The sequence below is a fragment of the Antennarius striatus genome, chromosome 11, assembly GCF_040054535.1.
Source record: "Antennarius striatus isolate MH-2024 chromosome 11, ASM4005453v1, whole genome shotgun sequence".
NCBI classification, from domain to species: Eukaryota; Metazoa; Chordata; class Actinopteri; order Lophiiformes; family Antennariidae; genus Antennarius; species Antennarius striatus.
This window is the reverse complement of record NC_090786.1, coordinates 1,405,718-1,431,835: the sequence shown is the minus strand read 5'-3', so window position 1 is coordinate 1,431,835 and position 26,118 is coordinate 1,405,718. Positions and strand designations below refer to the sequence as shown.

Sequence of the window (26,118 nt, the reverse complement as noted above, 5' to 3'; positions counted from 1 at the left end):
CAGTTGGACAATACAGTAGTTCAAATGTGTGTGTGGCAGAAATATCTGAGAGGCTGAACTCACCGCATAACTTCATGTTAGACAGAAATAATAATTGGTTAGAAATGAGTACAGGTGTTCCTTTCCTATCCCTGTCATTATTGAGATGTTGGAACGAAGGGTAAGTGACAGGTCAAACACGTGTGTTCATGTGAAGGATTCTGTACAAACACGTAAAGCTCCACCCGTAAAAAACGAGACTTTTCAAACACCAATCTAGGGATCCAAACACACATCCCTTAAATGTTAGGGCATTTCCTGCAAGAGTGAGTCTGTGACAGGGATACCGTAGCCTTTTGGTTTCTCTTTCTTAAAGCCCGCAGGAAGTGGATAGAGGTTGTTTTGATCAGGCTGTCTGAATCCTACAATGGACGCAAACTATCCTATTACTATTAGTCAGACCTGTGAACCATTGAGTTCTATGTGGATGAAGTATCTGCAGGAAAACTGATAGAAAGAAGGTGACAGAGTCTCTCTGTTTTAATGTGTATTTGGTGAAACCAGGTGGCATGAAGCGTGCGGCAGAGAGTATTTATATTCGCAGACTAGTCTCACACTGTTTGACTAAAAGTTGGCTACTTCATTCTGGATGTTGTTCCCTTAAAAAACAATTGGCAAAATTTCACATCAAAAGAAACAATCAACAGTTCTGTTCTCCAGTCCTGATCCATCGTCTACCTCCTGAACCACGTTTACAGTCGCCTGGACAAGGTAGTGAGAATTGTGACACTCAGGGTTTGACTTCTCATCCAGCTGACTCCTCTGGGTAAGAAGTTCATGGCTATGCAGATAGACCATCCATTAGTGTCCTGGATTGTTGACCACCTGAACCCTAGACAACAGTATATATAGTCTGGTCAGCAACACTGGTGCCCCACAAGGGGGTATTCTCTGTCATTTCTGTTTTACCCTTTAATCCCTTTGAATGTATCTAAAACTCTTCAGGTAGGTGTCCCATAGTTTGGTGAGTCAGTTCTGCATGTCTACCATGCTGCAAGAACATCAAAGGCCATTATTTTGATGTGCAGTCAAATTCATCAAAATGAAGCTTATGCTGACAGAAGGCTACCAGTCTAATGTGTGTTTGCTCAGAAGTGTCCAAATGCTACTGCATGCAAACCTCAGCAGGGAAACAGTATTTAACACTCTTGGTAGTGTCCTAATAACACAACTGAGTGTGTGGAGACAGGGACACAGTGCATGGAATCCCCAATCCTGCAGAAATGTGTTGCAGTGGTCTGGCTTTTTGTGGGGAACAAGAGCAATGCTGAACCACCAGAAGTCTGTGACTGAAGCTCTAAAGATACAGGTTTTGTAGTTTTGTGATTGGGCTCTGCACATCTACCAAGCTGCACGGAAGCCTATTATTTTGTCGTACAGTCATGTTCAGTGAAATGAAGCTTGTGCCGTTGAACCATGACATTATTATAATGTATGTTTGCACATACGTGCCCAAACACAGTTGCATGCAATCCTCAGCAGAGGCAGTATTTAACACAGTTGTCCTAATAACCTAACAAATGAGTGGGAGAAAATCAGACAGGAGCACAGTGCATCATGGGAGGTGCCCTACCACATATATCAATTCCCTCCTCTTCAGAGATCACCCTGACCTTCAGAAATCATGTATTTACCATGACTGAACAATTGAACTGCTGTCTATAGAAACTTTTCTCTTACATTATTTAACACCAGACCTCACAAGGCAAACAGGAGATGTCTCCATCTTGCATATTTGTTCTCTTAATGCTATGCTAGCGGTTGTCTACCTTTGAGGACATTGAAGATCTTTGTTTGATTTATGATTACAGGGTTTCTGCTCCTCGGGGTGAGTGTTGCTCTGGTGTACCAAATACCTGGAAAGACGGCATCAAGTCAAGGAGTCCAAAGGCTGACCACATTGTTTGGTGAAATGGGCCAGGCAGTGGGTACACAGATCATTTCATGGGAGCTCACTTTTTTTTTTTTTTACCTTTGGTCTCAGGATGTTCTTGTAAATGTTTGAAGTGAAGACGGAAGCAGCAGAAAGTAAATTACAGTCAGCAGATGACATCACAGCAGCGGCTATACATCCGATCCCAAGGATGGATATGAAGGAGGTGTCAGCTGTCTTAACACCAATGTTACCAGTATACCAATTGTAGCCCATAACTACTGAAGAATTTTAATAATTCAGGAAAAAAACTATGTTGTTGGCCATTTCACTACCCAGGAACCACATTTTTATGATAATGATATTTAGGATAGAGAAGACTGAGCTAGTACCAATGAGAAAAAGAGAGAGCTGCCAACAGTTGTAAAGAATTTGATGAAATGATCCACAGTCAGCGTCTCTATCTGGATCTGTCTCCATCTTCAACCAACCCATCGGTGGCACATCGATGTCTTGTGAACAAATGGATTACTACAGCACGCCCTCGTTACTCGCGGTTAATGCGTTCCAGGAACCACACGCGAATAACAAATTCTGCGTGAATGAAGGAACGCGAATGAATGAATGAGTGAGTGGATGAATTAATTTTATTGTCATTGCACATAAAAACAGGGTTCCATGGACAATGAGATGAAGACCATCCCCCCCTAGGTACATAAGTGAGAATTCACAACCAAAAAATGCTAAAGTTCTTTTCAATTTTTTTATTTATTTATCAAAAGTGAGTTCATGGCATAAAACCTGTAAATGTTGTGATCCACTTCAACCTCCAGAGAAGTATATAATCCTCTTGTTTATAGTTACATCAGGACAGCATTAAAATCATTTTTGAAAGTCAGATATAAACTTTTAGATTCAAAGAAAATTACAAACAACATCCTTTAAATGTTCATATTCAACATTATCTCATCTGTGACCTGAGAGGTAGATAAGCAGCTCTAGACAAGATTTTACTTTATCTTAATTTATTCCTCGTGGATTATTTAACATCCAACACACAACTAATCTGTGTTTAAAGTGAGGGAAACAGATAGGACTGAAAATTATTAACACGTTGTGTTCTTCATTGGCTGTGATGCTCACTCAGAGTTTCTGCTCTCCTTCTGCTTTACAGCGCCACCTACTGGTGTCAGTGGTACTGGTGAGTGCTGGGCTTTCACTTTGAACACATCCCACTTCTCAGGTAGAACACCTTTGTTGAAGAGGACAGAAGCCAGGTAGGAGAACAACAAGATGGCAGCAATGGTGGACAGCATGGAGATGGTCTTAACTGGAGCGTACTGGACATAAACACCATCCTCCAGAGTGCATCCTGGGAAATGCAGGACTGGTTCTAATCCTAGTAATGGGTCTCCACTCAGCAGCTTTAACATCAATCCTACCAGTACACCCATTATAGCCCCATAACCATTGGAGATGCTGAAGTAGAGAACACAGAGGAGTTCAGGGAAAATAATGATGTAACACACTTCAGTACTAAAGAACCAAAATAATAGGATGCTGTTTTTAAGCATGGTGAGTGATGTTCCAACCAGGCCCACGACCACCACAGAAGCCCGGACCACCCACTGACACTCTCGGTCTGATGCCTGAGGAACAGAAGAATGATTATCTAAAAATTAATTCAGTAATTCTGTCTGCTTTAAATTATTTCTCTTTCTTCTTTCTAATGGTGACAATGTTTCTTCATCATTCCAGTTTTCATTTGATTTACGCTCTTCTTCCTTTCATTGAATTGTCACCATAGTGGACTGGTCAGTGTTTTGTCAGGTTGACAAAGTAAAACCAGTTTTATCAATGTCCAACCATCCCTGACACACTTAGTAATGAAGTTACCCCACTGGTTTCCAGTGTGAGCCTACAGCTCTCTCAGATGACCTCAAGCACTGCATCCATTCACAGTTTGGTCTTTTCTTACCTTTGGTCTCAGGATGTTCTTGTAAATGTTATTGGTGAAGACAGAAGATGCAGAAAGTAAAGCAGAGTCAGCTGATGACATCACAGCAGCAGCCACACATCCAATACCGATAATGGAGATGAAGTTGGGGGTGAGGTGCTGCAGGGCGATGGGCAGACTGAGAGCAGCTTCTCCACGTTCATATGGAGATGGAGAACCATAGGTGGTCTGGTTCCAGTCTGAGGTTTGGATAAAATACAATGAAAAACTGAAAGCTGATTTCATGTTCCATTCAGGTGAGGTCTTCTATTTTGGCTTGATGAGTAGGAGATGATTACAACACTAAGACACTAAAGATTTGCAGATAATCAACAACCCTTTCCTGGTGAAGAAAAATTCAGGCATCCAACCAGAAAAGCAGACCTAAGGGAAAGTACTTTGTTAAAATGACAATTGATCAGAGAATTAATCTACATTTACAGAGGATAACATGTTGGTGTGTTGATCAGGGACACCTGCATTTAGAGTCCTTCTATATCCAGAAGACACCTGAAGCAGGCAGAGGAGATACCTCAAGGAACAATGGTATATGATGCAAATGTCTGCAGCAATCAGAGACTTCCATCAGATAAGATATTCTTTAGTTTCATGGTAGGGAAATTACGTTTGCATAGCCTACTAGTGAGTTAGTACCAGACCAGTGCAACTAGTGTGCTGTATAGTACAGGTCAGATGGGGAGGAATGGGTGAAAATAAAGGAAAAAAGGCTCTTATTTGGAATGAATGTGTGCACAAACATAACATAAGGAAGAGCAGAGGGCAGATGTGTGTGCGAGTTATGTCAAAGATATAGTGTAAGTTGTGAGGGACACAAGCCTATTTAGTCTTCTCTATAGTCCAGCTGGGGTCCCCACCTCCCCACTTCCCCCTTGCTGAGCAGTGAGCTCCCCTGAGATGTTATCTATCTTGCGGGTGGGTTATTTAGTCTCAGACAGTCTGTGTACCCACTGCCCGGCACATCTCACCCAGTAAGGCGCCCAGCCTTTGGACTCCTTAAACGGCTGCTGTCTTTCCAATTTTCTGATACACCACCACAAAGCTCACTCCGAGGAGCAGAAGCCCTGTAATCATAAATGCAAACAGATACAGATCTTCCACGGTCTGCACGAAAAGAACCGCCAGGCATGTGACTCATCATGGTATTGAATTGTCCTCTTTATCATCCCTACATGGATGTAATGAGAGAAGATCAGCTTATCAGCAATATGCACTCCTAGGTCTTTCTCACATTTACTGATCACCAGTGCTGGATGCTGTTGTGAATGATATTTGTGGATTCCTGGCACTTACACAGATGAAACCTCTTCTGCCACTTCAGAGCACATTGTTCGATAGCCAGTAAGTCCTTCTAATGGTTGTCACAGTCATCACTGGTGTCGACCACATGATATTTTTTGGCATCATCAGCAAATACGTTTATATCACAAGGATTTCTGGCACGTCATTAATAAAAATGACAAAGAATTAGGGTCCCAATAGTTTTACTTGCAGAATCCCATTGAGTACATGTCGAGTCGTTGATGTCGTACTCCTTATGTTACATCGTTGGAAAGCATTGAGCCAATTCAGTAACATGTCTTACAACGATAACTAATAAAGCTCTCTGAATGAATTGATTACCGGTGGTTGTTATTAATTTCCATTAGTATTTTTTAAATTTTTTAATTTTTTAATTTTATATACTGGTTTGATCCCCGAAGGGAAATGAAGAAGCACACTCTAGCTACTGATTACAAACGCATGCATACATATATGTGAGTATTGATGATGATGATGATGATAATGATCATGAAGAGGGTGTGAATGATGGTAATGATAATGTAATGACTGTGATGATGTAGATGATGTCGAATTCTTTCTTGGATATAGATCCAGTTAGTTTATGGTAACCTGCAGGATGGGAGATTCTGGATGAGTCAGCTTTAATTTTAAGTTTAATTAAGATGGCTAGTTTTACGCCTCCTCTTTCATGTATAGAGGGTTTTTGTCACCTGGACTGAATCAAAAAGATGGTTCTAGTAGACGATTCTACTTGTCTAGTGTCTAAGGATTAGAAGTAACTCATTCAGGAAGAAAAATGTTGCGATGTTTAGTCGGGTTACACAAGCTGTTGAAGTCGGGTTACACAAGCTGTTGAAGTTACACAAGCTGGCCGACCATTGAGAGACTTGAATGTGAGGAGAAACATGTTAGACTCTACATGTTAGACTCTATATGCGTGTCATGTTAGACTCTACATGTTAGACTCTACATGCGTGTCTTCTGGTGCAGTTTCACCGTGTCTGATTCTGACCTGCATAGGTTCTGTGTGAGGACAGTTTGAAACCCTGTGAAGTCAGATGGTAAGAACTCTGTTAATAGTCAACAGCAGAAGTAAGTACAAGTAATTAAGAAATACAAGCAAAATGACCAGTCATGATGAAATTCCCTTTGAGCAATCAGTTTGCTCAAAGGGAATGAGTTTCTTTAGAAACTCATTCATGTGTGGTAAATATTCTGATTTTTCTCTGCATTAAAAGGCTCTCTGTTCTTCTGGAAGTTGGTTCAGTGTTGTATTTAAAACAACATGGTAAGCAAAACAGGAACAAAGAAGAAATCATTTCCCAGGCAAGACTAGAAACATGAGGTTATTACCTGTGGATGTAGCAGCTGCTCCAATGAGTACAGGAGGAATTGCAAATATGACAATAAGGAAAGCTGCAGCAAAGCAGGAGATCTTTGCTAAAGCAGCAGAAGAAGCTGACAAGATCCTCTGGTGGAAGGACTGGTATCCCAAACCCCCCAGGGCCTGAGAAGTAAACCAGATAGATGGCGATTTCTTCCGTTACCAAACAACAGTTCAGTCTTTTTTACAGAGATCAATAGAGATAAGAATGAATTTTATTTATTATAAGACATACTGTAGTTTCCTTACAAAATATAAGAAGTCATCAATCATGATCCAGATCTTCTTCATCTCTGGTTGACCAATCCAGGGAGCGTTTAAGGTGTTGTTCATCAGAGTCTGACTGATGTCCAAGGTGTGAGGACTCGTCATGACAAAGGGAACACAGATGGACTGAGAGACAAATGAAGACAATAATATTTAAAGAAAAATATATTTTTTCTTTTTTATTTCTGTGTCTGTTAAACTGATAACTCACCAAGCCTACAAAAATGAGGGCCAGTTGTATAACATCTGTGTAGGCCACAGAGTAGAGACCTCCCATCAGGGTGTATATAATGACAACAGCAGCAGAGATCCAGATACAAACAGTGAACGGCAAATCCAGAACCACACTCATGGTTCCTCCTTTCAGATACGAAGAAATAAATAAAGTTTTAAATGTTAATATATATGTATGTACCTATAGTACTTACATGCATATTCAACTCTTATCTACCCCAGTTCAATCTCGTGAGCATATAAAGAAAGAAAAAGGCTTTTGCATAAGCAAGTAGTTGCGACGATCCCTCTGCTGACAACCCTGCGTGTCACCAACAGTATCTCCTCCCCCCTCGTCTTCTCACAACGATAGCATTATATTATGTGTATTTACTACCTCAAATTTGATGAGATTAAAACATAGTAGTAAGACATGACGTGGTATGTCAGACTTTTAATTACCAACAAGCGCTTCAGGGCGTCATTCACATCAGTGCGGTGGAATACCTCAGTGGAATGAGGTACGGACTTAGCCTCAACACCTCATTCATTCATTCAGCAGGTGTAAAAACTAGAGGGGGAGAGATGATTCGCCTCATGTTCCCCTGACAAATTGCATATCACACACACACACACACACACACACACACACACACACACACACACACACACACACACACACACACACACACACACACACACACACACACACGTACACACGCACATATATATGTATATATATATATAAATACATGCGCAAATAGAACAGGCAGAGTGTGTACCTAATCCAGTGAGTGTTGCAGGTATCCAGGCGACATCACCAAATAGTGCAATGAGACTCATTCCAGCCGTTATTACTTTTCCATACTCGATGTGGAAAGGGTCCAGCATCGTCACACAGTTTCTGTCTCTCAGTGGTTTAACAAACAGCAGACCCCCTTTTTGAAAAGCAGAAGAAAAACGGGAAAGTGAAAATGTGAACATCATACAGTCAATACAAGCCAAAGTACAGTACATTTTAAAACCAGCCTTTTAATGTTTATAGTTGTTCAAATATTAGACTTTTGAAACTTTCAAACAAATCATTGTTAGTGATGACAAGGGACAAGCTATTTTTATGCTTCGAGACATATAATATGCTTTCAGATGTAATTAAAACTCTTACCAATAATAAACGTTGAGCCGTATGACAAGAACACAATTATTACGCGGACAAGCCCCAAGGATGGAGTACACATCATCTCAACTGTACCATTAATGAAACCTCCTCCAATCCACGTAGCTACAGGATGGACCAATAAAAATGAAGTCAATTAATGGAGATATAAGGGTGAGAATATCAAGAACAAAATTCATTCATTTCACAATTCATTGTTTGGAAAATATTGCAAGAGATAAACAATCTGATGGACGGTGAAAAGTTTATAGGCGTTTATTCTCTCCCACAACAAAGACAGATTAACGTGATCATCTTTTTTTGTCGAAGTCACAAAACATTTTCCTCGCTATTTAGCAAGTACACAAGTCAATAAAGAGAGCTGCTGACAGTGGTGTGTCTGGTGTAGTGTCTGTCCTACTATGTGCTGAGGTCACACGGCAGTAAAATCTAAACTAGAGAAGGAATTTGTACACAAGCCTTGACAAGATAAAGAATATTACACATCCATAACTATTAAAACACAACTGCCACATAATAAAGACACATTCAAATAACATTTTAAAAATGCCAGTGAATTTCAGTTGGATTCAATTCTATAGAATGTCAGCACATGGACACTGATTTACCTCGAGACATTCTGTAGACATCACAACCCTGATCCTTTTTGTTCAAGGACTCTTCTCTGAATTCAACCTGATTGTACAGCTCTTTGTGGACTCAGTGTCTGGCTGCGCTTTGATAATTTTGTATGTCCAGAGAGGGACAAATTAAATTCATACTTAATAGTTAAGAGTTTATGTTATTCACCGTTGTATACTTCAGAAACTAAACACAAAAGTAAGGAAAGTTGTGTTTGATACATTATTTGATATAATATTTCCAAGCACTTCTTGGAAATATTTTTCATTTTTTGGAAAGTCCTTTACCTACCACACTTGTCAGGAACATGCATTTGAGGGCTGAGTATAAGAGTTAAGTATCTTGGTTGTGCCCATGAAAAATGTGATAAATCCTATCTGCCCAGTCGGTCTGGAGAAGATTACTCAGTCTATGTTCGATCTCGAAGGGCAGTCAGAAGTCCTACTATGACCATCCTTCACTGTCTGTGCTTGTTTTTCTTTTCTGTGAGCTGGTTCCCCCTCACCTGTCATGGTAAAGATTCCCACCACCCAGTTGATGCTTCGGTTTCCCAGTAGGGCCATCTCCATTCCAGTAGCTGCACTTTTCTTCTGTTTCCTTTTGGACTTGAAAGAAGCCCAGATTCCGGTCCCAAGAACCAGCAGGTAGAAAACCACCATCACTATCACTCCTGGGACGTTAACAGCCATGACGGACTGGTTGACTGTCTTCAACACGTCTGCTGACTGAATGTCTGCCTGAGTGAAACAGATGAACTGTACTCCAGATAAGATACGATATGGATGACGACATACCCAGAGTAGATAGTTTCACACTTTCTTTGCTGGGAGACAGATATTTATTTGTTTGAACTTGTTTGAAATTGTTGGAATACTGAGCAATCCTTACTAGCTTGGGGCAAGTGACCAGTCATGATATACTGTATATCTGATTTACATGTAGACACATATGATTTTCCTATTTACATGTACAATTTTTTACCTCAATTGTTTTATTTTTCGGTTTTTAAGTTGTTTATGAAATATTGGTTAACTGATTGATTAACAATTAATCAATTAACAATGGGTACAGCGGCGGAAAAAGGGAAAAAATAGCAGGACTGTACAAAAGTTGCTGACTTGGACACCAGAAAACCGGACTTTGAATCACAATCAGGTCAAAGAAGATCCAGTAAAGGGTGATCTGCTGTCCAAATGGATGATATAGAAGCCACCGACTAGAAAAAAGAACAAGGATGCACCTCAACATGATTGTAGGGTTTTTCTCCAAGTTCAGCACCTTGAGGGTGTACATTGGAAAGACTGAGGTCAAGACCTGCTTAGTATCAAGGCTACGGTCCAGGATGAATCACGATAAATCCAAGATAACATACAGACGATAGTCTAACTGGATGATCTGTAAATGAATGCCTCAAACAGCAGAAACATGATGGCACTGAAGAGGAGCAGAGAACATGGAGGCACAAGCTTACACAACCAGGTGGTTAGGACAATGTTCAGGAACATCTATACCCAGTATAGACTAGACACGCTCAAACATCAGCAGGATGAGCTGCCAAAGGTGGTTGAGTACAACAAAACCAAGGTGCTGTGGGACTTCAGCTCACAGGAAGCTGCTGACTAACCTGCTGGACATCGTGGTGGTGTACAATGACCAGAAGAGGACAGTGCTGTTACATGTGGTGATACCAGCTGGTAGGTGAGGGGAGGAGGGGAACAATATGAGCAGAATGTTTCTCACCCCAATGTCAGCCTCTTCAACTTGCTGCAGTCCATCAGATATCTCTACCACCTCCAGGTGACGACCGAGACACTAAGAAGCTTCTTTCCACAAGCAATCAGAATATTGAACAGAGATGGAGACTTAAGCTGACAGTCCAAAGTTGATGATAGAGACAAAGGCTGTGAATTGTTTTGGTATACCATGGTTCACATTACTGGCACTTTATTCTGCTTACGAATGTTTTAGTTTTTAATGTGCTTTCTTGCACAATGTGGGATAACTGCTTTCCATTTCATTTTACTGCATGAAAGTCGAAGAAACGAAACAGATATTGAATTTTGAAACTTGATCCGTCTTATATTTTACCATACAACATTCTGTGATGCATTTTTTGATTGTGACAATGTATATTTTGCCAAGAGCTACAAGTTTGGATTTGACTAGATGACATGACAATGGGATCATACAACAAAGTACAAGCTACAGAGCTCAGGGTTATGACCAACCACCTTGCTATTCAGCAACAACACTACCCACTGCACCATTGTGCTGCTCATTATTATTATTATATTATTTTTATTGTTACTATGGTATTATTATTTATTATTATCATCATCAATCAGTTAACTCCACCAATAGTTAACGTGAAGTAACAAAACATTCAGACTTCAGCGTTATCGCCGGTTAATGCTTCTAGAAGATGTCTCTACTTCCTCCACGTGAAACCTAACCAGAAAATATTGGTTCCTCCATTTAGAGGACAAACTGGCAACATAAAAACAACATGATGAATCAAAAAAATGGGTAATTTCAAGTTAACCGATGTTTAATAGTATTTTAAAAGTAGTCAGTGTTACACACGAGGGGAACTGATGTATGTGGACGTACTAACAGACTTCTTTCTGGTCATTTCCTTATTTTCATCTTTGGCGCCACCTACTGGTGTCAGTGGTACTGCTGAGTGCTGGGCTTTCACTTTGAACACATCCCACTTCTCAGGTAGAACACCTTTGTTGAAGAGGACAGAAGCCAGGTAGGAGAACAACAAGATGGCAGCAATGGTGGACAGCATGGAGATGGTCTTAACTGGAGCATACTGGACATAAACACCATCCTCCAGAGTGCATCCTGGGAAATGTAGGACTGGTTCTAATCCTAGTGACAGGTCTCCACTTAGCAGCTTTAACATCAATCCCACCAGTACACCCATGATAGCCCCATAACCATTGGAGATGTTGAAGTACAGAACACAGACGAGTTCAGGGAAAAGGATGATGTAGCACACTTCAGCACTAAGGAACCAAAATAATGTGATGCTGGTTTTCAGCATGGCAAGCAATGTTCCAACCAGGCCCACGACCACCACAGAAGCCCGGACCACCCACTGACACTCTCGGTCTGATGCCTGAGGAACAGAAGAAAGATTATCTCAACATTAATTCAGCAACTCTGTCTGCTATTACTTCTTTCCAATGAAAGAAAGTGTTGCTTCATCATTCCAGTATTTTTTGATTTACTTTCTCCTGCCTGTCATTTCTTTTATTGAAAAAAAATGTCGTCATACTGAACTGGTCAGTGTTTTGTCAGATTGACAAGAACATCGGACTCATTCCATTAGTGTCAAACCATCCCTGAAGTAAGGAAGTTACACCACTGCCACTGGTCTCTCAGATGACCTCAAACACTGCATCCATTCACAATGTGATCATGTTTCCCTGCTAGATTACAGTGTTCTTAATAGTGAATGGTTGGATTCGATGGACAACCTGTAAACCTCTGTCCATGTTTCGCTCTGAAGAGAGATGCATTACAACGCAGCTATCTTCTTACCTTTGGTCTCAGGACGTTCTTGTAAATGTTAGCAGTGAAGACAGAAGATGCAGAAAGTAAACCAGAGTCAGCTGATGACATCACAGCAGCAGCCACACATCCAATACCAATGATGGAGATGAAGGTGGGGGTGAGGTGCTGCAGGGCGATGGGCAAAGTGAAAGCAGCTTCTCCACGTTCATATGGAGATGGAGAACCATAGGTGGTCTGGTTCCAGTCTGAGGTTCAGATAAAATTCAAGGAAATTCGTGTGAGGTCATGTTCCGCTTTTTTTCTATTGAAGAGTAGGAGATGATTACTACACCAAGACACTGAAACTTTGCACAGAACCAAAAACCTTTTCCCCGTGGAGGAAAATTCAGCCACAGGATGGGAACCTGTTACAAGAACCCAACCACTTGTCCCAGAAAGGCAGACATTTGATCAACGAATTAATCTATATTTATGGAGGATAACATGAAATCTGCATGAAGAACCCTACTAGATGTTGGACACACGTAAAGCAGACAGATGAGGTACCTCAAGAACCAATAACAGATGATTCCAAGATGCCCTAACTCTAACCCTAAACTTAAACCTAATCTAAATAGGAAATATTTGTTCTTCTTGAATCAAAACACAATGTTGTTTTTATTAAGCTGTATAAGCACTGATAGTAATGTTGATGAAGATGTGAATGGTGGTAATGGTATTGAATGTAATGCCTGTGATGATAGGCAATGTGAAGTCACCATCTGGCTGTAGATCCAATTAGTTTATAGTAACCTGCAGCATAAGAAACTCTGTGGAAGAAGTGGTTAGTAACATGAATTAATAAGACATGATTGTGCAGAGGAGATGAGGAAGATAATCATTAAAGACTGTCCAAATATTGGTACAAATGTTTGGATGGACATAACATCAATAGCATGATATGTAAAAGGGCAGATGTAAATGCTAGTTATGTCTAAAGTTCAATATTTATGTACAGTATGTGTGTTCTATTGGAAGTCCTTGGTCCAGATCAACATATAGTCCCTTCCCAGGGAATAGTACCTTCCCTGGACTCTTGGAAAGAGGTCCAGGGAAGGGAAAAAACTCCTAATGGTCTTGTATACTCAGGAGAAATTGGTTGTTGTCAGTTGGTGACTGATAACATGAGGGGACCAGAACAGGGGAAGCCGGGCTCCCCACTTTTCCACTACCCCAGGCAGAGTGCTGAGCTACCCCAAGATGTTATCCAACTTGTGGTTAAGTTGACCACGATAAAGCTCACTCCGAGGAGCAGAAGCCCTGTGATCATAAATGCAAAGGTTTGGACCAGAAACTTAAGGTTCATCATTATTACCTGTGGATGCAGCAGCTGCTCCAATGAGTACAGGAGGAATTATGAATAAGAACATGAGGAAAGCTGCAGCAAAGCAGGAGATCTTTGCTAACGCAGTAGAAGAAGCTGATAAAGTCCTCTGGTGGAAGGTCTGGTATCCCAAACCCCCCAGGGCCTGAGAAGTAAACCAGATAGATGGCGATGACTCTTTAGTTACAACAGTCAAGTGTTGTAATGTACTGTACATGACATTGATCACTATTCTACTGAAATCTATAGACATGTTTGAATTTTACTGACTAAAGGACATACTTTAGTTTCCTTACAAGATATAAGAAGTCGTCAATCATGATCCAGGTCTTTTTCAGTTCTGGTTGACCAATCCAGGGAGCGTTTAAGGTGTTGTTCATCAGAGTCTGACTGATGTCCAAGGTGTGAGGACTCATCATAACAAATGGGGCACAGATCAACTGAGAGCCAGATAAAGGAAATAATTTATGTCTACAAAAAACTTTCTTTAATTTTAATTTTCTGGTTAAACTGTCTAATAACTCACCAAACCTACTAAAAGGAGGACCAGCTGTATAACATCTGTGTAGGCCACAGAGTAGAGACCTCCCATCAGGGTGTAGATAATGACAACAGCAGCAGAGATCCAGATACAAAGAGAAAACGGCAAATCCAGAACCACACTCATGGTTGCTCCTGTCAGATAGAGAAAGTAATTTTTAAATGCTAATATTATATAACTCAGTGGCACATAAGACAAGGTATATCTGTACTTTACTTCATTGAGGTGTTGTTTTTATGTCTTGTAATTGTTTCTGGCAAGCCTAAAGCAATAGTACATTCATATCTAGAGTAGTCATGGCATTTACTACCTCAGATAGAATGTAATAAATAGCTTGTGAACAATTCCCCTTATGAACAACCTTTCAGGAACGATTGTATTTGTGTTTTGTGGACTAATTGTGTTGGGTGTGTTATGCCCTGGTCTAGGGGAGCCTTTGACATAACATGCTTGTGTACTCCCCCCGTCTCCTCACCACAAGAAAGGCCAGCGACATCAGTAAGCCAAGTTAAAAAAAGAGCAGTTTTTATTTGCCTCAGAGGGAGAACAGGTGCCAACATAACAAACAAAAAATATCCTAAATCAACCCTATCTTCCTAACAAAAGAAAAGAGAAATAAATAACAATTTACTAACCTACCTAACTTAAAACAGGAGAAAAGGGTTGAAAGAAAACGGTTTCCTACCAACTGCTCAAACGGTCTACTAATTATGTACAACTATTTACAATGATATGTGTTAGCTTACACACGAGTAGAGAACTTCACCGAATCTCCACAGGGCACAAACTAACGGATCGCTACTATAACTACTGCAACAGTTCAGCAAGCTGGCGTTTCCTGGCGGTGGGAAGGCTGGAGAAGAGGCAGAGTGCAGTCGGCGGGCTGTTCAAATAGGTCAGGGGCACGCTCCCTGACCAATCGAGCAGCAGCAATCAGGCGAGCCAGCCAATGAGCGGACATCATCTGCTCCTAATTCCCTCATTCAAAAAAAGAAGACATGCACAAACCAAGGAGAGAGACAACACTGCAGCACAACACATACACAACACAGTACTTGACCCATGGGGTCATAACAGGTGTCCTGGGGATAATTTGTGCAAGGGATAAGTAGGAATCAATGTTGGCAGGGTTAGGTTTCTGCTTGGAAGCAGTAACAGTTTTTTGATCGCTGAACTCTGAACTAGTGGTCGAGAACCTTAATGGCAATAAAAGAGATCAATCAAGCATGAAGTGTCAGACTTTTGATGAACAGGAAGCACATCAACTTTCTTAGCATCTGCATCCCTGAGGATAAAATTTGTTCAGCAGAGGGGGAGATGTAAACATACACTCTGTACCTAATCCAGTGAGAGTTCCAGGTATCCAGGTGACATCAATAAGAAGTGAAATGAGACTCATTCCAGTCGTTATAACTTTTCCATACTTGATGTGGAAAGGATCCAGCATCGTCACACAGTTTCTGTCTCTCAGTGGTTTGACAAACAGCAGACCTCCTACATCAAAAAGCAAAAGTAAAAAAGGGAGTGTGAAAATGTGATTCTGTGAACAGAATCATACAGTCAATATAAGCCAAAGCACAGTATATTTTTTAAACCAGGCAGGCGTACTGCAGCCCGAGTAGTTGAGGAGACAAAAACTGGGAGGAGTATGGGGAGGCTTGGTCAGCCCCGAAGAAAGTCTGCCCAATCATTCGGCGTCTCAGGAGGGGAAAGCAATGTACAACCAACACTGTTTACAGTAGAGGCGGAGAGCTGCTGACCTTGACTGAGGATATTATCGGGCGGTGGAAAGAATTCTTTGAGGATCTCCTCAATCCCGCTGCCATGTCTTACACAGAGGAAGCAGAGGCTGAGGTCTCAGAGGTGGACTTGTCCATCACCCAAGCTGAAGTCATCGAGGTGGTTGCCAAACTCCTTAGTGGCAAAGCAACGGGGGTGGATGAGATTCTCCCTGACTACCTCAAGTATCAGGTTGTGCAGGGACTGTCATGGTTAACACATGTCTGCAACATCGCATGTCAATCAGGGACAATAGCTCTGGATTGGCAAAAAGGTGTGGTGGTCCCTATTTTCAAAAAGAGGGACCCTATTTTGAAAACGAGGAACCAGAGGGTGTGTTCCAACTATAGGGGGATCACACTCCTCAGCCTCCCGGGGAAGGTCTATTCCAGGGTACTGGAGAGGAGGATTAGACCTGTAGTCAAACCGCGGATTCAGGAGGAACAATGTGGCTTTCGTCCAGGTCACGAAACACTGGACCAGCTCTACACTCTCCATTGAGTACTCAAGGGTTCATTGCCAAACCTGTACACATGTGTTTTGTGAATCTTGAGAAGGTATTTGATTGCGTGGTATCTTGTGGGGAGTGCTTTGGGAGTTTGGTGTTCGGGGCCCTTTGCTGAGGGCTGTCCGGTCCGTGTATGACCGAAGCCAGAACTTGGTTTGCATTGCCAGCAGTAAGTCAGACCTGTTCCAGGTGCATGTTGGACTCCGGCAGGGCTGCCCTCTATCACCGGTTCTGTTCATAATCTTTATGGCCAGCCAGGATCCCCCCGGGTCCAGCCAGGATCCGGAGGGAGTCTGGTTTGGGGACCAAAGGATTTCATCTCTGCTTTTTGCAGACGATGTTGTCCTGTTGGCCTCATCAAACCTGGACCTTCAAGCATGTACTGGGATCATCTGCAGCTGAGTGTGATGCGAGTGGGGTGATGATCAGCACCTCTAAATCCAAGGCCATGGTTCCTGACCGCAAAGAGGTCATTTACCCCCTTCAGGACGGTGGAGAGTCTTTTCCCCAAGTGGAGGAGTTTGAGTATCTTGGGGTCTTGTTCACAAGTGAGGGAAGGATGGAACGTGAGATTGACAGATGGATCGGTGCAGCTTCTGCAGTGATGCAGTCGCTGTAGGTCTGTGGTGGTGAAGAAGGAGCTGAGTTGCAAGACGAAGCTCTCAATTTACCAGTCAATCTACGTTCCTACTCTCACCTATGGTCATGAGCTTTGGGTCATGACCGAAAGGACCAGATCCCAGATCCATGCGGCTGAAATGAGTTTCCTCCGTAGAGTGGGGGGGGGGGGGCACACCCTTAGAGATAGGTTGAGGAGCTCAGTCACCAGGGAGGAGCTCGGAGTAGAGCCATTGCTCCTCCGTCTCGAGCGGAGCCAGTTGACGTAGCTCGGGCATCTGTTCTGTATGCCTCCTGGACGCCTCCCTGGGGAGGTGTTCTGGGCATGTCCTACCGGGAGGAGACCTCGGGGAAGACCTAGGAGATGCTGAAGGAACTATGTCTCTGGGCTGGACAGGGAATGCATCGGGATCCCGACAGAGGAGCTGGAAGAGGTGTCTGGGGAGAGGGAAGTATGGGCATTCCTTTTGAGACTGTTGCCCCCGCGACCCGACCCCGGATAGATAGATGATAGATAGATAGATATATACTTTAATGATCCCAAGGGAAATTCAGGTGACATCTGCTCGCAAGAGGTACAATAAATACAATAAATACACACATGACAGAAAGTATAAGTAACATTATATACATGCTGTTACATAATTATAACAACAGGAAAAAGAATAGCCTAGAATAAGAGGAAGGAAGCATAGGCACATGGGAGAAGAAGAGAAGAAAGAGCATTGGATGTAGATGAAGTGTGATGAGTAACACGTGGATGAACCGAGCTGTGAACTGATTAAGGACCCCCACAAAGTGTCCCACAGTGCATCCACAGTGCGTCCCAGGCCCCCCACGTCTATCCCATCTCACCCGACCTTGATGACCCTGCGGCTTCAGACCCCCCCCTCCTGAGAGAGTGGTTGTGCCCTCTGATGGCACGAGGCACAAAGGAGGTCCTGAGTCTCTCAGTGGAGGAGCTTGGTGACAGCAGTCTGCCACTGAAGGAGCTCCTCTGCTGGGTGATGGTGGTGTGCAGGGGGTGGGTGGTGTTACCCAGGATCGACCTAAACCTGGACATAGTCCTCCTCTCTAGAACAGTCTGTATCGAGTCCAGATCCTGACCGATCACAGAGCTAGCCCTCCGGATGAGCCTGTCGAGTCTCTCTGTGTCCCGTTTCCTGGCACCACCACCCCAACACACAATGGCGTGAAACAGCACACTGGACACAATGGACTGGTAGAACAGTCTGAGCAGATTAGAGCTGACGTTGAAGGAGGCCAGCCTCCTCAAGAAGTACAACCTGCTCTGACCCTTCTTGTATACACAGTCCAGGTTGTGCGACCAGTCCAGTCTACTGTCCAGCTGCAGCCCCAGGTACTTATAAGTCCCCACTACCTCCACTTCCTTACCCCCGATGACTACTGGCTGTGGGGAGGGTGGTGCCCGCCGGAAATCCAGCACCATCTCCTTGGTTTTGGAGATGTTCAGCTGAAGCTCGTTCCGCTGACACCACCCCACAAAGTCCGTCACCACTCTCCTGTACTCCCTCTCATCACCCCCCCTGATACATGCCACAATTGCAGTGTCATCAGAGAACTTCTGCATGTGGCACGTACCCGAGTTGTGTTGGAAGTCTGTTGTGTAGAGGGTGAAGAGAAGGGGGGAGAGTACCGTTCCTTGCGGGGCCCCGGTGCTGCTGGTCACCATTGATGACAGACAGTTCCCCATACGGACGTACTGTGGTCTGTCTGTTAGATAGTCCGTGATCCAGCTCACGAGGTAGGGATCCACAGCCATGGATGACAGTTTCTCCTGCAGGCTGGATGGTGTTGAAGGCGCTCGAGAAGTCGAAAAAGAGCACCCTCACTGCACAACTCCCGACATCCAGGTAGGAGAGGGCCCGGTGGAGGAGGTACAGGACTGCATCATCAGCCTCAACTTGTGGCCGGTAGGCAAACTGGAGAGGGTCCATCGCGCCCTGCACCAGGGGACGCATGAGCTCCAGGACCAGTCGCTCTAGGGTCTTCATCACGATAAGCGGTTGAAGATGGATGAATGGACATACAATTTACTATTAGATGTAATTAAAACTCTTACCAATAATAAACGTTGAGCTGTATGACAGGACCAGAACTATTATCCGGACAAGCCCCAAGGATGGTGTGCAGATAATCTCAACTGTACCATTAATGAAACCTGCTCCAAGCCACGTAGCTACAGGATGGATTAAAAAACATGGAGTTAATTAACGGACAGATAAAGGTGAAAATATCTACAACACAAGTCATTGTTAGAAATATTCTGGAAGTTATAACAACAAAACCAGGGGTGGACAGTCACAGAGTAAATGTACTTAAGTACTGTACTTAAGTACAGATTCTGGGGATTTTTACTTTACTCAAATACTAGAATTCTTTCATACTTATTACTCTTACTCAAAACATTTCCAAGGCAAAGATTTTTACTTTTACTCGAGTTAATTTCTGAGAGAGCTCATGAATACTTGTTACTTTTAGGTTTGCCTGTTGTTGTTTTTTTGTCCCCTCCCCCCTAAAATGCAATTGGCCGCACGCAGTGCTCGTCAAAGAAGGAAACCTATTACAGTACACGTTCTCAACTGGGATTTACGTAAAAGCGGAAATTCGTCATCCCCTACCCAATCAGCTCAAAACTAGACCGCGGTGGCGCCTGCCGAAGAAACCTCAGTTGATCTGATGAACACGATGAGACGGAGTTTTATGAGGCGGAGGAAGAAAACCCATGGCCTCATCTTAAAGATATGTTCGAGTTTGTAGAAGTGAAAAAGGACAACGCGGACTCAGACAAGAAAAAGTACATTTTCAAATACTTATTGTGTTCGCCGAAGAAAAACTGACAAAAGTCACACCTAGAGACCTCTGGTCACTTCATTTTACAGAACTACAGACTGACAGAGACTGGTGGACACAGGGCCACAGAGACACACAGACTGGGTGGGAGACAGACAGACAGACAGACAGGTGGGGGGAGACAGACAGTCTGGGGGAGACAAATATTGTGGTACTGGGATATGTCCTTCCTGTAAACATTGAGTTGTTGAAAGCAGAGATTTAGTTTGTTGTAAAGCAGTGGTTCTCAACCAGTGGTCCACCAGGGTGTCCTTTAGGGGTTCCAGTTGGTCCCCAGTTAAACCAGTTGGTTGGGCCTGTATGGCTCCATTTGGTCTTGTGTGTGTATGGAAGGTGGTAATTGTTTAGTAAAATGTGAAAATGACATAATTTGATGATTCCATTAATTTTATTTCCATTTTTATAGATGTTGGGGAGGGCTTGGTTCAGTATAACATGATGGTTCTACAGGCAGGCACATCAGTGCAGGTGGTGTCAAAGAGTTTTCTCTGAAACAAGACATACAAGGTACTATATATAAAATTGTAAAATGACAGTAATTCAGTCAGGTCCATTCTCACCAAAGATTAAAAAAAAAAGGAATTTACTCTTACTCTTACTTTAAGTACATTTAAAAGCAAGTACTTTTTTTTACTCTTACTCAAGTAATGTATTGACTGGGCTACTCTTACTTGAATGAACGAAGACTGATTAATGTAATAATTAGGGTTGAGCCGGGTACTCGTTTCATACGAGTATCCGGTACGGATAACGCGTATTTGACGAGTACAAATACGATACGAATAAAACCTGTTATTACTCGTGATCGGACTGAAGGAAAATCATCCTGACTGTTCTCACGCATACTTCCCGCCCCTCCCTACAGACTGAAGTAAATGTCTCCGTTACACGCAGACATGAACTGATCTGTCTGTTGGTGGCTTCACTGTTCCTCACCTCTTTCTTAGGTTTTCTTCAGCTTGCCTCTATTTCGGTGTTTGGTTACCTGGTGAACTTTTTTGTGTTGTTGCACGTACTCGTGGATTTAACCAACGCTTCCACTCCTCTTTTTTTTAAACCTGTTTGTTCAAAACTCTGTTCAAATTAATAATTATATACTTTATAAATATTTTAACTGAGACATAGCACGCATGCACACACACACACACACACACACACACACACACACACACACACACACACACACACACACACACACACACACACACACACACACACACACACGGCAATCAACATTGTTTAACTTAATGTGAAAAAAAAGGCAAGAACATTAGGTGCTAAAAATATATAATTGAAAAAAACCACTTTGATTATAAAAAAAATTAAACTGAAAAAGAAGAAAAAAAATTAAAAGTTTTGTTAAGTATGACAATTCTTGTTCATGCATACTTCGTAGTTGATAATTTCCTATTGCATGCACTTCATTAATGCACTTTGTGTTTACTTTTTCTGTATATAATTCTATATATAGTAGTAATAATCTCATTTCTTTTTACAAAACTACTTTGGATCACCGTTATGTAGCCGCAGTGCCGCAGAGCACAACTGCCACAGACACATTCACATTCATAACATTCAAAAAATGCCAGTGAATTTCAGTTGGATTCACTGCTATGGAATGTCATTACATGGACACTGACTTACCTCAAGTCATTTTGTAGTATCTGGCTGCTCTTTGATAATTTTATATGTCCAGAGGAGAACAAACTACTGTATATTCACACTATTAGAGATCATTCACTTAATAGTTATGAGTTTATGGGATTCACCGTTGATTCATGTACAGTATTTTCTGCTCTATAAATGGCACTGGATTATAAAGTACACTGTCGGATTATGCGAAATTAAAAGGATTTTAGGTGTGCCTTATGGTGCAGAAAATACTGTACTTTGAAATAAACATTACCCAAAGAGTAATTTTTCCTATATTTTTTATATTGTTTGGAAGCCTGTTTTCACTTTTTAAATGGTGCCACACTTGTCAGGAACATGCATTTAACCTTTGTCTGTTGTTAGGGTCGCCACCGACCCGTTCTTGATTTTAAATTCCTAAAACTACCACAAAAATACGTTTATTGCATCAAGGCTTTTTGACTTTGTCAGGTACCTCTATTACAACAAAATAGTATCCAAAAAAAATTTTTCACTAAATTATAAAATGCTCTGGTTGAAATTGTTACCTTTGTGGTGCTAGGGTCGGTTTCGACCCTGTTATAAAATAAGCTTATAAAGCAATAATTAGAGCAAAAACTGATAGCATAAGTGCACTGTCAGACAGCCAGCTCATCTCCTAGTCATGTGAGCTCTAGTGGAATCTCATTTTGGATTTTTGTTTTCCAGTTTACCTGCACAGAAACAAAAACAAATGAAGTCGGGCATGTCAGATGTCTGTGTAGGTTCTCAGTCATACAGGTCATTGTTATCCAAAAGCTGTTGAAGTCAATCCACTCGACGTCAAGAAAGTTCTTGAAGACGTTTTGTATCTCATACAATAGACTTCTTCAGTTCAGAGGGCGGCTGATCATGTCCCAGCTTATTAACCCTGTGGGGTGTGGTCAGTGCTATTCACATTCCAACGACTGTCGTTGAAACCCGTCTGGCTCCTCAACGATTGTTGGTGGGGGTGTCAAAGGGGGTCGTTGAAATGTGAGTTTCATCTTTGTATGCTAATGAGGGTTGTCTGATGTCTCATACTGTCCAAAAAAAAGAAGGAATGTGATACTGATGTCTACTCTTCACAAAGACGCAGCTGTGTCATCAGGAAGTGATAAAAAGCCCACAATTATCCTTGACTACAACAAGAATAAAGGAGGAGTGGACAACCTAGACAAGCTGACTGCCACCTACACTTGCCAGCGAATGACCAGGAGATGGCCAATGGTTGTATTTTACGACATGCTTGATGTGTCTGCATATAATGCATTTGTGTTGTGGACCCACATCCACCCAGGGTGGAACTCAACCAAAAAAGCCATGCGGAGATTGTTTCTTGAGGAGCTCAGACATTCCCTCGTGAAGCCACACATTGAGCAAAGGCAGCGGGTTCCCTGAGACCCAGATGCTGCAGCCTTGGTCAGACAGCTGCAGAGCTCACCTACCACTCGGTCCACAACATCAGCAACACAAAGAGCATCCTCGCCGGCATCCTACTCAGCCAGCCCTGCCTCAACACCAATCGCACCAGCCATAGCAAGAACCCAATTCAGGCCATCTGATTCTAAAAGAAAGAGGTGTCAGGTCTGCCCAAACAGGAAGGACAGAAAGACAAACGAACTGTGCTTCAAGTGCAAGAAATATATCTGCAAAGAACACGCAAATAGTGTCACTTTTTGCCACACATGAATCTAAACATACATACACACACACATACATATGAATGTTCTTGCATACAGAGACTTTTACTCTGATTTAGTTTTTTATTAGTTTTCGAATTTGGAATTTTGCAACATATGCTTGATTGGTTGTTTGACCTTGCAAATCTATATTTTGTGTTATTACTTGTTCTGCTTTTCATTTTGTGTTTATAGTAAAGTTGTATTGCTGAAAAAAATACTTTTTTTTTCATTTCCTTGAAGTAAATATACATGGGTCGAAATTGACCCGTAACACCATAGATGTTACTATAGTTAATAATATTAAAATGAAAAAATAAATGAAAAAAATTTATTCAAGAGATGTGTTATAATACCCCTCAGTAATACTCAGGTAACACAACAACCTATTTTTTATTTATATGATTCTCTTGAGGCTCATTTTACCAGTTTTTAAAATTGAAATCGAGGGCTATACTGAAAAAAAAAAGGCCCAGAGGCCCACACCAAAAATATTAAAACTAATATTTTCATGGATAAGGAAGCCTAACAATGTAACCAAGAGATGAGAAACAATTTGGATGATATATGATTGCTTTTAGTGTATTTTAGAGATGATTTAAAACGCGGGTCGAAACCGACCCGTTAACATCGGAAATGGTAACAGAAAGCTAACACCAGACGAAGGTTAAGGGTTGAGCATAAAAGGTAAGTATCTTGACTTGCCCATGAATAATGTGATAAATCTTTTCTGCCCAGTCAATCCAGAGGAGACTGCACACAGTCAATGTTCAGTCTCATAGATCAGGCAGAAGGCTTGCCATGACCATCCTTCACTATCAGGCCCGTCTGTGCGGATGTCAAGGACACCAGCACCAGAACCTCCTCACCTGTCATGGTGAAGACCCCCACCACCCAGTTGATGCTCCGGTTTCCCAGCAGAACCATCTCCATTCCGGTGGCTGAACTTCTTTTCTGTTTCCTTTTGGACTTGAAAGAAGCCCAGATTCCAGTCCCAAGAACCAGCAGGTAGAAAACCACCATCGCTATCACTCCTGGGATGTTAACAGCCATGATGGACTGCTAGGCTGTCTTCAACGTCTGATGACTGAGTGACAAGAGGGGCCGTACTTCAGTGAAGTTAGATGATAACTGGATTAGCTGGTTTCAGGCTTTATTCACCTAGAAAATGAGAGCTCATGTTTACTTGTTTGAACACTGATCAATTCTTAATTCTGACCTTGGAGTGTTGCTATTTACCCAGACTCCCTTCAGCACCAGAGGGATAGTGTCTACATTGCAGAAAAGATGTCAAGTTCTGTGGTCCGGGTGCAGTGTCACATGTAAACAAGTGGTTTTATCTCCACATGGGTCTCACAGGTTTTATTTTTTCCTCTTTCTCAGCTGGACCAAACAGGTGAGGTGGTTTAAGTTCACTTGGTAAGCTCCTTGTCAATGGGAGGAGCTACTCAAGTGTTGGCAGGTTGTTTGTGTGTGTGTGTGTGTGTGTGTGTGTGTGTGTGTGTGTGTGTGTGTGTGTGTGTGTGTGTGTGTGTGTGTGTGTGTGTGTGTGTGTGTGTGTGTGTGTGTGTGTGTGTGTGTGTGTGTGTGTGTGTGTGTGTGTGTGTGTGTGTGTGTGTGTATGATGATGATGATGACGATGATGACGATAATGGTTGCTGATTGTCACACCACAAAATATTATTAAATGTATGAGACCCATTTTCTACAGCTGTAGCATCTCATTTACTTAATACTGATTAAAGAAGGCTCTTCTTGTATAATTAACTGTTGTTTCATCACAAATATTATATTCACAAATATTACAATATCCACAAATATTTATATTGGAGTATGCAGTGGAGACACCAGTTACCCAAGCTAGATTTAGCCTTCTCTGACACCCTATCCTTTTTGAATGCCTTGTCTCCCAGGCTGTAAAAGATTTATTAATGTTTGTCTTTTGGTAGCACACTATCTTTGCAAATGTTCAGTGTAAGAGCACCTTACTGGTGTATTTTACAATATAAATAGATTTAGATTGTAGATTACAGGGTGTAGTGTGGAAAATAAAAATCACACCGTGTTTAAGGCCTTCTTGCCCAAAGTTTCGCAAAGATACACTCAGACACATGCATGTGTCATTAATGTGTTTTCACGAAGTCGATGACCAATGCAATAGCTTGCCATCCCTGACATTACCAAACTATGAGTTGGTAATGTCAGGGATGAGCAGACCTGAACTATTCTGCCCTCAGAGACCCAAACAGTAAATCGATCCTCTTTGGCACCAGCCAAGGAAGATCGATGTCAGCAAATTACAAGGTTTATTGAACAGATAGAACCTTTAGCCTGTTTAGGTGTGGGACATAACCTCCATTATATAACAATTCTCTTGTCATAAAACTAAAAAAAAAAACAACAACCCCAGAACAAAACAGGAGTTTAACTCTAACTGCTATGAGGAATAAATGCAAATACTTCTCGAGAAACCATAACTTGAGACAGGAGGTCTCAGAGTACCAACTGTGGCCAAGAAGTAAAAGGAATCTTCTGGCATGCAAAGTGACAAGAAGCTGAACTAAAAAGCCTCAGGCTAATCAACATGACGAGACACATACAGTACTGTATGTGGAGATGATGCTCTGCCCATAGGCTCGGCAGCACAACCAGAACCTTAACACCTCTAACCAGTTCTGTTTGGAGATCTGAGCCTTGAGCCATTCT

The 26,118-nt window shown here is 42.1% G+C and overlaps 2 protein-coding genes across 2 annotated transcripts; both read right to left on the bottom strand.

Annotated features, from left to right (window-relative positions):
* Positions 1-3,001: 3,001 nt before the first annotated feature.
* Positions 3,002-9,561, bottom strand: LOC137604051 (high-affinity choline transporter 1-like). Its single transcript, XM_068327981.1, has 8 exons — positions 9,378-9,561; positions 8,240-8,356; positions 7,857-8,012; positions 7,073-7,221; positions 6,844-6,957; positions 6,564-6,717; positions 3,891-4,108; positions 3,002-3,561 (listed from the first exon to the last, which is right to left on the bottom strand). The coding sequence occupies exons 1-8, from the start codon at positions 9,559-9,561 to the stop codon at positions 3,052-3,054; spliced, it is 1,602 nt and encodes a 533-aa protein (XP_068184082.1). The 3' UTR covers positions 3,002-3,051.
* Positions 9,562-11,447: 1,886 nt separating this feature from the next.
* Positions 11,448-24,465, bottom strand: LOC137604050 (high-affinity choline transporter 1-like). Its single transcript, XM_068327980.1, has 8 exons — positions 24,282-24,465; positions 19,290-19,406; positions 15,640-15,795; positions 14,287-14,435; positions 14,057-14,200; positions 13,752-13,905; positions 12,425-12,642; positions 11,448-11,999 (listed from the first exon to the last, which is right to left on the bottom strand). The coding sequence occupies exons 1-8, from the start codon at positions 24,463-24,465 to the stop codon at positions 11,448-11,450; spliced, it is 1,674 nt and encodes a 557-aa protein (XP_068184081.1).
* Positions 24,466-26,118: the final 1,653 nt, after the last annotated feature.